The sequence below is a fragment of the Festucalex cinctus genome, chromosome 13 (genome assembly GCF_051991245.1).
Source record: "Festucalex cinctus isolate MCC-2025b chromosome 13, RoL_Fcin_1.0, whole genome shotgun sequence".
Lineage (NCBI taxonomy): Eukaryota > Metazoa > Chordata > Actinopteri > Syngnathiformes > Syngnathidae > Festucalex > Festucalex cinctus.
This window is the reverse complement of record NC_135423.1, coordinates 13,781,363-13,794,546: the sequence shown is the minus strand read 5'-3', so window position 1 is coordinate 13,794,546 and position 13,184 is coordinate 13,781,363. Positions and strand designations below refer to the sequence as shown.

Genomic DNA, 13,184 nt, shown 5'->3' with positions numbered 1-13,184 from the left:
CAGGAGACCAGAGGAAGAATCAAAGGAAATAAAGATGAAGCAAATTGAAATCCAGCACCAACCAGACCCCACATGCCACCCACAGGGTTACAAAACTAGAATCTTTCACCAGCCCCAGAGACCTCGAAATTCCAACAGATTAGGGAGATCTCAAGGAACCAGAGGAAAAACTAAAGAAAGGAAGGAAGAATAGATGACAGTGACGTATAGTATATGGAAATGGGAATGTGAAATGGTTCTCTTGGCTCAATCAAGGTTGGGATAAACTGTATTAGAGGAGTATTACTATACTATAGCAAACTCTTTGACTCTTTAGATGAAAATCCGTAAAAGGAGTTGCCGGCTGGCAGTATGATGTGTTAACCTTTTTGATGATGTAAATACTAATTTCAAATGGAGAGCAAGGCAGACATTTAGTGTAAAAATATTTTTATTTCAGCTGTTTCCCCCCTGAGATCAAATAGAAAAAAAAACATACAAATATTTGATTGCATTGCACGCAGCCATAATTTAAGTGTTTCAAGAGAACATTGTTCTCCAACTATACCGTCACTCAAAAGTATCACACTAAACCTGTGTGAGTGCCAGTTTTGGAATAGATAAACAAAGGCTAATGTTTCAAGCCCAAGTGTCTTTTTGTGTATAGCAGACAACACTGGCATGAATTATTTAACAGCCACTACTATTGTTTTCTCGTCCATGACAATTGCAAAGCACCCAAAACAAGTTGTTCAAGTAAGATTCATACACAAAATAATACAGTCTTTTGCTAGCCTCAGTAAATCTGATGTGCAGGGCCAGAGGTAAATTAGAGCGACTCATCTTCATTCGCAGCCAGAGCTCATTCGAGTACATTTGTCTTGTGGGAGGGAGGACCTACAGGAAATTCATTTTTTTTCTCTTCTGGTATTTCAAACAAGCCATTTTCATGACATGGCAACACTTCCGAAAACAGGTTCTTGGATGATAGATGTTGACAGGTATGGCTTTACATACATACAGCAATTGTTCATTGATAATGAAGTGTGTTTCACCTAATATTTACACACAGTCTTCCAAACATATTTTGGGATGCTTAAGGGGTTCATCAGTGAGCGGTAAGTAAAAGTCATCGACCAGAGTGTCTTGTTCACCGCGTCTGTGGTCTTACATCTTGGTGATACTTGCAGGGTCATTGATATCAATCACCTCAAAACCCTGGTTATCGAGTCCATCTTTCGAGTGGTGGTGGTGACCTTTGATGTTGTGGAAACAGTAGGCGCAGTGTGCAGTGGCCACAGGCACCACCTTGGAAAAATTGGAGAAATCCACCCTGTATTTACCTTCTTTGCTTCTGGAGATGATTGGCAGGAAATTGTAGCCCCACATGATCTCCTGGGGAATAAAGGAAGTCCGGACTTGACAGGAGGAGCTGGTAGACTCGGCGGTACCGTCCAAGAAGACAACCAGCTCAAACTCTTGCTTGTGGAGCGTGTCCACCGCCATCTCAAAGAACGGGCTGCCTTTGTTGATGACGTGACAAAGTGTGAGAGGGCACACAAAGAAAAGGTTGTCCTTCCCGGCGTCCACCATGAAGTCAATGTTCACCTGGTCCATGATGATTGTCTCGCCATCCGCCGTATTGGTGGTTCTCAGCAGTTTGCCGTAGATCTGGCTTCCGATCATGAGGGTCTTGCGGAGGTTGGCCACACGTATTGACAAGCAGAGCGTGCCGTTCTTTGGGCTGATAACAGCCATGTCACTGAATGAGATGGTCTTTGCTCTCTTTTTAGGTGAGGATATTTTAGATAAGATGATTCCACACATGAAGCAGTTGATGACTGCGCCAAGGAGAGACTGGATGATGAGTAGGGCCACCGCACCGGGACAGACAGGAGTGAGGGCTCGGCCACCGTAGCCGATGGTGGTTTGGGTCTCAAGGGAGTACAGGAATGCAGTAGTGAGTCCAACAACATTATCAACACAAGGCATGTGGTCTCCAGGGGGCTCCTGCCATGTCAGATCTCCGTTACTACGGGCAATCCAGTACCAGAGCAGGCCAAAAATGAACCAGCTCAGGGTGAAAGACGCGATGAAGAATAAGAGCACAAAACGCCACCGGATCTCCACGAATGTGGTCCAGAAGTCGGCCAGGAAAGCAAAGTGTTTGCTGTATTTGATGTTCCCATATTCGATGTTGCAATGGCCGTCTTTGGTCACCAGCCTGGTCCTGAGACTCTTTCGCTCAGCCAAGTAGCTCTGGAGACGTTTGTTGAAAGGTCCAAACATTTTCGGCACGTGCACAACCTTGAAGACAGCAAATAAAGCATTATCAACACATAGTTTAGTCGTTTGTAGTGGTATAAATGTAATCGTAGCTTATCTTTGAAACATGACACAGCCTAATTAGCACAATAAATCAACCAATAGGAGAACACTTAAGATAACTTCAAGCGGAAAAAGTAACATTGAAAAAAATATGTAAACCTTGGCAGAAAACAAACTGTTCGGATACTGTAACATTTGAGTTCAGGCACAATTAGCTGCAAAAAGCTTCCAAACAACTATGTGCCTATTTTTGCTGAGTCATGTGAACACACAAATGTGATCATACGCTTGTCGGTGAGCCTTAATTGGTACAAAACAGCCTGTACAGTGAATTGACTTTTTGTTTTGTTTTGTTTTTTCCATCCTTCAAAGCGCCCGTTTAATATTTTTCATTCACATCCTTTTTCATGGGCCTTGAAAGTTCTTAATTAACTGCAATAATTTCTTATCTGCAATTAGATGAAAACAACAGTCAGTCGCCTGAGGTTGATAATAGTCATCTCGGTGTTTCACATTATGATTAAAAAACTTTATAGCGTTTGTTATTATTCTTATACTTAGTTGTGGTCTACTGATGCTGAATATTAACAGCCACTTTTGTTCTTCCAGTCAAATTGAAGAAACAACAATTCGAATTATTAAATAATTACACTTAATCTAGAATATTTACATGACTGTTTTGAGTGTCTAATTCTGCACTATATCGATTGTTCTAAATTGTTTGCAGTCTTTGCACATCCACTCTAAATTTAATACAAAGGTGAGTAAAACAAAACAGAAAAATGTGCCTAATAACTTATTAGCAATGCAAATTGAACTTTGCTAGTGAGCTACATGACAGTTTGATGAGGTAATGTGTGTTTAATTTAAACTAATTTCTCTTCAAAGATGATCATGGAATATAGAGAAAATAGATATGCATATAAAATTAAAAACATATGCAATAAAAATACCAACTCGATTCAACTAAACGACAGCTTGACAATGGTTTCCACGCAAATGCTAACGTTTTGGTACCCTTCTGTGAAAGACAAATCCACAATGATCACTGAAATAATATGAACAAAAATACAAACCAAAAATAAGTGTTGAGATTTCATTGCACAGATTCAAGACGCACTACACCGAATGCAACAAAGCAGAACCAGAACATTACAGCGCCTCCTCGAGATAGTAAATAATAAATAAAGGAACTGTGGAAACATGCATTCTGAGGAAAAAAGCCTTCAAACTTGAGATTTGAAGTTTGCTCACAAGGAGTGGAACAAAATACCCGTCGACAGTTTTCGGTGAGAGTTGCAGTGATTGTATCAAAAGTTTGGCAAATTTTGTTTGGGCAAATTTCATGAGTTTTTGTAATCATTCTGCTGGACCATAAAAATAAAGTAATGCCTGACTTTCGTGAGATAACTTTCAGTAAAATGTTATATCGTACTACTTTTGTTAGTTTTGACTTATTTCAGTGACCATTGGGATTTTTCTTTTCTCAATCAAATTATCCAATTTTGGGATTAATAATATCAAAATTAATATTTGACAAATCACTTAAAATAAAATGACTGAATTAATGCACTTGTGTAAAATTACATCTAAAGATAATATATATATATATATATATATATATATATATATATATATATATATATATATATATATATATATATATATATATAAACATCCAATGCAACTCAAGGTTGCGTGCTTTCAATAAATAAATCACAACTATATATAATTTCAAATTAACATACTATGACTTGCCATGAATAAGTAATAATGAAGTATGCTCACCTCTATGGATGCAAACTAGCTTGCGGCACATCCAGCTAAGTGTTGATCTCCAGCTCCACCTCTTTAGTCCTCTTCACAGTTGAATGGCAGAGTTTTATAGGCGTGTCCTCTTATGCTTGCCCTACTGCACCTGCATACATTTATACTGTCCTCTAACGGCGGACCGGTCAGGTAATGTTTACGCCCACAGAAACATCAAGTGAACCCCCACCCCATCTTCAAATGCATAATTACACTTCCCCCGGCTCTATGTAGCTGTGTTTACCCCACAGACGCCTGGCACCGAGGGCCAAGCTGACCTCAATCCACTCCCCGTGCAGGTCCTTTCCCTTTCTAGTTTGATATCACTCATTTCTGGATAAAGGCCAACTGAATGTTTAGAATATAAATGGAAAAGTTTTGGATCTGCAAGTTCCACGTTATTGTATCTGAGTAACAAACAGAATGTGAATGATTATTTCATTTGGAAAAGTTGCAAATTATAGTTGGAGTCATTTATCAGCACTATTGTTCCTAGTAAAATGTGGAGAAAAAAAAAAATAGTATTACTTTACGAGTTGTAGAACCCATGTTCTGCATCGGCAAAGCCGTATTGTTCACACACAAAAGGATGTTAAGCATTAGGCATTCAAATCTCTTTTATTCTTTTATTGTTTGATCAACTTTGTCATTTGTGATGCCTTTTATTGTATCCGATGGACCTGCAAATAGCCACTATCAGCATACTGATCGCCGGGCTGGTTGGGCAGTTTTGGAAGTTACTTTTGACTGCTGCTAGTTATTCAAAACGTGGTCTGTCAGTGACAGACAATAAATGCAAAAAATGTAAAGGACATTTGCATGCTACACTGCAATTAAACTGAGAAGAAATGGTGATCAAGAAGGAGTCATAAAAAATAGTTTGTTTTTATTAGTTGTAAATATTGTGTTTTGTGCAGGTCAGTAGCTTTCGTTCTAAAAAAAATATATATAAGTAAAAAATAGCCTCATTGCTTAAAACACACTTTTTTTTCCCCCCAGCTTTGACTAAGACTTGATTTCACATGGTTTATGTAAGTAACATCAAATCCAAGTAAAGATATTACTCATTGTTCACATTTGTGTGGCTGAAAAATGTGCATTTTGGGTGTGTATGCAAAAGGGCTGCATAAAGCTGAAACTGAGCCCAACAGTACGGTTTATTTTGCACTAAGCTCTCGCTGATTAGAAACAAAACAATGCTAGTTTACCCCCCTCTGGCCCCTCCCACTAGCTAGCAAGAGCATTTAAAAACAATGGTGGTTTCTGTATCAGTTTCTGTCAGTCATCGTTTTGACTGCTGGGTGATAATGAATATATTTGTTTCTGTGCATAATGTACTACTTTATGCAACAAAATTAGACTTTTATACGCCAAGGCTTTTGACTCACAAATCTTTATAGCTATCTAGAAAATGTGCGGTTCAATTACTGCCAGAAAACAGCAATTATGGATTATAATAAGGAGTCACTGATTGGAAGGATTTCAATGAACTCTGTTAATTAAAAAATGTCTCTGAGTTTTAATTTAAAGAGTGTCATATTCAGTGATCAGTTCAGGAGGTCTTGTCACATGTGAGTGTGTGTGCCTGAACTGAAAGATGGGGCTGGTGTTCACTGATGGCAGCCATTTTGCTGGGTCATCATGTCACTGAGCATTCATATTCCATATCCATCATTCACAGTGTAAAAGTGGCATCGTGTTAAATGCCAGCAATCCCAAGTAGAGGAAATGTGCTTGTGCAGCATTTTCCCCATTTGTGGTTGATTCACGCAGTGAATCCGTCATCTAGTACACATCTTCATCACTTTTCTACCTTGTTTGTTGTTACTTTGGGCTGGGTGGCTTTTGTATGCAATATTCAGAGAGGTAGTTGTTGAGGTCACTACAATCCCAGGATCTGTGAATCAAGTATTGACGCCCTTGGCTGCAATGTGCATATCAATAGGAGCCTGTAGGCCATGGCTGTAGGCTGCCATGCATGTATGAGCATACGGCTGAGAATACAAGCCTGCGGGGTTTGTGGGAATTTTCCACTCGCTCGTCCACTCAGTGATGGGCCTAAAGTCCCTTGATAATGTAGCTACATGTAACCTCAGATACCATCCAAATGAGTGTGTTCTTACATGAATAAGTGTATTTTCAAAGTGAGATTTTTTTTTTTTTATGATAATAATGTTGTATATTTTAAGTACACTGAAAATAATGCTTGCAGGTGACAACATAAATGGTCTATAAACTATATTTCCTCAAATAGTTGTGGAATTGAGGGACGGAACACAGTCGACTACTGACCAATTGAAGCGGCTCCCCTAATTCCCTTTAAAATCAGTGTGGTTGAGGCGCACACAGTGCTTGATATTGTGGCAGGAGAAATTAACTTGGCCTTATACTAACTGCCTACGAGTTGTATATGTCTCATCTGTACGTATACCGTATAGTTTATACTAGGGATGTTAAAAAAAAATCGATTCAGCAATATATCGCGATACTACATCGCGCAATTCTCGAATCGATTCAATAGGCGGCTGAATCGATTTTTAAACTTCCATTTTTAATGGAAAAATATTCAACAAAATGTCTTACGGGTTAGGGTTCACACCTTAAGCATAGAAGAATGTTATATTAATGGAACATTAAGCCTTAATATTTTATTTCAATGCTGTTCAAACATGAAACAGATTACAACCTGTATAAGACTGAAGTTTCAGATAAATAAAAAATACATTTTATACAAATCTTAGACTGTACAAGTTTACTGATTAGTATTTTCTAAATTTGAATTTAAAAAAAATCGCAACGATCAACTTATAAATTCGTATGGGGATTAATCGGTATCGAATCGAATCGTGACCTGTGAATCGTGATACGAATCGAATCGTCAGATACTAGGCAATTCACACCCCTAGTTTATACCATAGTCTGCTCGTGAGGTGGGAGTAATAAGATGGCCGCCCTGTGACTTTAAGAGCTTGCACTGGTGTGTATGGGTTGTCGGCTATCTAGTTATATATACAGGTCAGTGGTCTGCAGCAAGTCACTTGGAGTTCAGAGGTAAAAATAAATAAATAAATAAATAAATAAATAAAATACTCGGAAAAACAGAAGTTGGTGCTGTGTCTTTTGGAATATTTTTTTTTTTTTCTGTTTTTTGGAATATTTTTTTTCTGTTTTTTGGAATAATGTTTCCCCCCCTGTTTTTCTGAGTAATTTTTCCTCTTGTTTTTCTGATTTTTTTTTTTTTTTTATGACAGAAAAAAAATATTCAGCAAAACCGGAAAAAAATCAATCAACAAATAAATTAATAAATTAATAAATGAATAAATAAATAAATAGTAACAAAACAAAAAAAAAAAGCTCCCCAAAAAATTAATCAGAGAAACAGCTGTGTTTTTTTTTTCAAGTGAATGCAATACACTTCCATAATAAACATTAAAAAAAAAAATAGAACCATAACTGTAATTTACTCCGTTCATAGATTCTATATTGCTCACGTACAGACATTCATTAACTGCTGAGCCCATTTGAAGTATGTAGTGTAAGTATATAACCAAAATCTGTCATATGAATTAAGATTCACAATAGTATGTTGTTTTTTTGTTTTTGTTTGTTTTTTTGAAATCGCTGACAGAAGCTTCTGTTGTTGCCTCACCATGTTGTGTGCCCATGTTTAGCCCTTACATCTTTACACTCCCGTAGTCACAAAATGATCAAATGTGTAATTTTGTTGCCACTCAATATTCTGGGCTCGTGTTGTGATTCTATTTGCTGTCACAAATCCCCCACTTAAAGGACTTCAGCGTGATTAGGCAGCTCTCTCACCGGAATAAACAAGTCATTGAAAGGGAAAAGGGAATATAGCTCCATTTGAAATCACTTCTTTCATTCATATCTTATGCCCAACTTTGCCAGTGGCATTTGTGATAAGAGAACAGGATCGAGTGACATCGAGTGAAAATACAGCACTGTTCTCCTGCTTGAAGGACAATGACACAGCCATCATATCGCATTTTACTCACTCTCAGTTTCATTTTTACGACTAGGTCATTATTTTCATTTTCATCTTTTTTTTTGTCTAAAAGTAATCTTCTTCAAAGGGCATAAAAATGGAACGCCGTGTTCAGAACAGTTTCTCAGCTTTGCACTGCTTAGAATGAGAGAAGAGCGCACTGCTGCTGCGGGGTTACCTCCTCCTCATATCACGGCAGACTCACTGCTGGAAGATTCCAGACATCTCCAAAATCTTTCTGCCTGGAGGGATACTCTGCGATGCGACAAGATTTTGTCTCAGCAAAACAATAACCCTTGACAGCGGTTCTTAGGAAGCTCCAAGAGGTGCAACCATGATTCCAAGTGTCTTTGATGATAGAATTTTTTGCATGTTTGATAACTGCAGTCCCAAGAGCAATTGGCTTTCAGCAAACGAAAAAAAAATAAAATAAAAAATCAAACAATTACGAACAATGAACTAAAATGAAACCATTCTAGGCAAAGATTCAACGGTCTCACAGCACACCACCAAAGCAAAATGTCACACAAAAAGTATACTTTTATATAGTGTTCCCACGTTTATCGCGCGTGCTACATTCCAAAAACTACCAACGATAATGGAAAACCGCGTTAATTGGAAAAAAATAAATAAAAAATCCGTGTGTATGTGTGTATGAGCTGTGGACTGACACCATTTACTAAATTGTATACAGCCAATTTACTATCTGTTGGAAGGTGTGGCTTCATGGAAACTCGAGAGGTATACCGAAGGTTGGTGAGTGTTGACTATAACCACGGCAACTCACCGTATTATAATAATCTCTAAAGCTCATGATCTTGCCATGTTGAAGACAGCAGACGCAACATCGTTAATCAAAATTCAATTTTACCGAGCAACTAAATTAATTTTACAGTTTCAATGTTAAAGGTCAGGAAACATGGGGGTTAATTGTGATGTTGCAGCAACAACGCAGTGCTGTGACATAAAATAAGCTGCAATCATGTTTGGTTTTGTGTGTTGTCTTTGCTGAGACTGATTTTTCAGTGTCCCACTTCTATTCCCATACGTTCAAATCTGCATATAAGAGACCTAATGTACAGCATTCCTAATTTATGTAACACTGCGCTGCTCTGTAGCCACTTGCTCATTTCAATTAATAATTTAAAAGCCTAATAGATGAACTCATTCTTTTTACTCTCCTTATGATGATAGAATTATTTACATGCATGGTCCATTGTTGTTTTTGTCATGCTGCTTCCCCTGCCATGCAATAATGATCATGTGCTACCAATATATTGATATTGATGATATGTACAACTTTAAAAGTAATGGAAGATTTTTAATAATTCACATATTTTCCTGTACAATACTTCACTCCAATACTTCCTTGCTGCAAGCTGTTTTAATGCTGCTCACAATCGCCCACCCATGAGACTCAGCACAAAATACAAAACGTCCATTTGATTAACTAGCTATATATTTTGCATGCAACAATTTAGCTGCATTTGTGGATCGAAGCATTTGTTCATGGTCAGCTTCTTCCATCATGACTGTCTGCTGATTTGCATTTTGAGGTTGTTCGCTCAGATCCATTAAGAAACTCCCATTTTTTTGGTTTGCGGATGCCAGCAACAAGGATGTTCACTACATTGCCAAAGCCGTTGACAAGAAGATCAATCAGAGCTAATGATACTACAAGGAGGTGAGAACAAGTGACGGTGAATGAAGCAAAAAAAGAAAAAAAAAAGAAAAAAGAAAAATAGGCTTGGGTGTGAGGATGACCCAATATCCTCAGTTATGACCTATGAAATGATTGTTGCTTCACTTGAGGACCACGGCCTGTCAAACACTATGGACCGTGCGCGGGCGAGTCAGTGCTGCTGGTCTCAGCAAACGTCTCCAGCACTCAACCAAGTCTGCGAACCGTTTCAGCCGAACGCGGAGGAGAAATTGATGAAACGTTGCTACTTCAACATATAATGGAGGGTGATGTGGACATGAGCCTACCGAGAAAATTGCAGCTTACTTGTGCCAAAGAGTTCATGCTTTAATCACGTTTTTTTTTTTTTTTTGGATAATGCAAAAAACAGAGTCAATGAAAAAGTCAATGTTTTATGCTGGTGCGTTTCCAAGATTAATTTACCACCTCTTTTTCAGGTAAACTAATTGGCAAGTAATGTATAATATAAGCAATGCAGATTATTAGACACTAAGAAATGGATACACAAACTAATTGCTGTTCACACTTGGCAGGTTTGGTCCAGTAAAAAACAAAACTTAGTGCTTGCTCTGATAGTGTGGTGTGATTGCTGTTATCCAAACACTACCGACCAAGCAAACTTTAATTCAGATCAGTTTATCTTCAAGTCAGGAACAGCATAACAATCACAGCCAAATGTATCGGGAAGTAACAAAATATTAATCGGTAGCCTACAGATGACAAATAGCTATCAGAAGCACGGATTCTTTTAGAAGTTCTTTGTGACTTGTCAACTGGTAGAAATAAAACTATACAAGTCTCGAAATTAACAGTTTCGCATCACAGTTTGTGAGTTAAAATGTGCATTTCGCACCTCAAACACACAATTAACAGCAAAATTGAGAATCACAATTTTTTTGTGATAATCGAGACACTAAGAGGGTCCCAAAAGGCTTCACTCGGCTAGGCGAACGTCATCTACGCGTAGGTAGCGGGAGGCTAAAGCAATTTTGGTGCTACTTTACACGGTCGTACCAGCGAGCTAGCAACAAGCTATAGCTAGCCACAACTGCGGCTACACACGTTGTAGAGTCAGTCCTAAGTCATATTTCTACAATTTTGACTTGTAGGCCTTTGAAGAGTGTTTGGCTTCTGAGGCGTAAGTCTTATTATGTCTCGTCTCGCGAGATCTCGTAATTGAATAATGCCATTTTAGCTTCATATGCAACCCTGCACTGTTGGATATCAAATTACACCACTGTGATGTATCTTCTTCCTGCAGGGCACCCATACTTTGATCTTTCTAATGGGTTGCCTATTAAATGACCAAGAAGACCCTATTATAAAGTGATATCCAGCCCTATTATGCAAATGCCGCTGAACCATACACAGGTTTCCTCAGTAATGATGTGCCCGCAATTTGTCAATGTGTGATATGTGATTAATGTGAGGTGGTACAGCTAACTGGATGAATTTTTCCACAGAGTGAGCAAGCAGGGGAGGGGTGTGATCTCCGTGGGGGAATAATTACACATACTCTGAATGTGTCGCAAGGGGGGTGACAGTAGTTGACCCAAACAACAGATCAATACAGCAGGAGGACGACTAGACTTTACTCGCACAATGAAGATGACCATCGCTTGAGGGAGGGGTGCACGTATGACCCCGAACTTGCATCCATCTGGAAGATCCCAAGCTCCTCATTATTGTAGGCGCTTTACATGATGTCCTCTAATCCTGTAATTGGCTCCCTGGCCGTTCTCCGCTGGTACCACAAGAAGTATCTGACAGCCGTCTTCCATTTTAGTTGTGGCATGGCAATTCAGTGGGGCGAGTTTGGCGTGGGGGGGGGGGGGGGGGGGTAGTGCTGTCAGTGGGATACAAAGGGCAAGACAGAGTCATAAATCTCCTCCAAAACTCAATGCAGGAAGTACATGAGAAGGCTTTGCAATGACAAGCAGCGTCAAAGCGCGACCTCCATCCTTTAGTCTTCCACTACCTCCTCCTCCTCCTTTAAGCACCGAACATGCAATCTACTCCATAGTATGGCAACGTTAATCTGTAGAAATTACACAATAATGTCCAGTAACATTTCAACACTCACCCTCTTAAAATAATTGCCAAAGTCATTTTTTGCAAAAAATATTATTTTTGCCTAAATCATCTCCTCATGATGCAAATGGTTCATTTTTTTTGTGTTTCCTGAAAAATCAGAAAAAATGACTGGTGATTATTTTAAGTACTATATTGTATGTATTTTCCACACTATAAGGCGCACCTAAAAGCCTTCAATTTTTTCAAAAGCTGACCATGCATCTTATAATCCAGTGTGCCTTATATATGGATCAATATTGAGCCGCAACAGGTCTCGCTGTCAAGACGCTATCGTTGACCCTGCACGATCGGTGACGCGCATGCGCAGAAGATCCCGCCATCTTGGATCGCTAGCTAATACTAGTACTTTACCTCAGAAAAATTTATAAAACAGCTGTTTATTCATTTTGGGAGTGAATGGAGTTGTCAGAAAGCTGGTTTGTAATCTATTAATAATGTTTCACTGACCTGTCTGACTGTTTTGTTGACATTCCCTTTAGCGCAGGACCATCTAATGGATGCATAACATAACCCCAGCCTCTACTGTAGCGCATTATATATGGAAAAAGTATTAAAATGTCATTCATCGACGGTGCGCCTTGTAATGCGGTGCGCCTTATATGTGGAAAAAGTTTTAAAATATGTCATTTATTGAAGGTGCGCCTTATAATGCGGTGCGCCTTATAGTGTGGAAACTACAGTAGGTGTCAATATAAAATGAGCACTCAAAAACTCCTCCCTGCCTCAGGGAAAAAGGACAAACTATAGCAGTAGAATGGTGTGACTAGTCCAGCCTCTGAGCCAGTCAGATTCTGTCTCTCATGAAACAGAATATATTCCCGTAAAATGAGAAGTAAGTAATGGCGTGTTCTAAAATGGCGCTAAATAAATGCAGAAAAGTTAGCATCCCTTGTTGCTAGACATTGCAGGATTATTACGCCGGACTCATCATTGCTGAAGCGTAATCTTTTCTTGCTTGTTGTCTCTTCTTTCCGTGATCAAGAAATTAATTCCTCCTTCAGTTTTGTTAATTCTACGTGACAAGGGTTCAGTTTACCACTGTGCAATTTTAAAATGGAAAACCAAACGCCCCAGACTGATACAAGTAGAGCTGAGCTTTCATCAAGCAGTGGAAATGTTGTATTAATGTCAGACTTTTTTTCGATTTTTTTTGGCTGGGTGGTTGCGGAAGAGTAGTGAATATGATTCAACACTTTTTTTTTTTCTCTACTTCCCATGAGGAATTCTGGGTCAAAATGACCTCTCGCTCCCTTAACAGCACTTGAC

The 13,184-nt window shown here is 38.8% G+C and overlaps 1 protein-coding gene across 1 annotated transcript; it reads right to left on the bottom strand.

Moving 5' to 3' along the window:
• Positions 1 to 412: 412 nt before the first annotated feature.
• On the bottom strand, positions 413 to 4,197 carry LOC144033321 (ATP-sensitive inward rectifier potassium channel 1-like). Its single transcript, XM_077541364.1, has 2 exons — positions 4,096 to 4,197; positions 413 to 2,286 (listed from the first exon to the last, which is right to left on the bottom strand). Exon 2 carries the CDS (start codon positions 2,266 to 2,268, stop codon positions 1,147 to 1,149), a length of 1,122 nt encoding a protein of 373 aa, XP_077397490.1. The 5' UTR covers positions 2,269 to 2,286; positions 4,096 to 4,197; the 3' UTR covers positions 413 to 1,146.
• Between the last annotated feature and the right edge of the window lie 8,987 nt (positions 4,198 to 13,184).

What these genes read in the sequence shown, in the direction of transcription:
- LOC144033321 (XM_077541364.1), bottom strand. Translation starts at nt 2,268, where the DNA reads ATGTTTGGACCTTTCAACAAACGTCTCCAGAGCTACTTGGCTGAGCGA.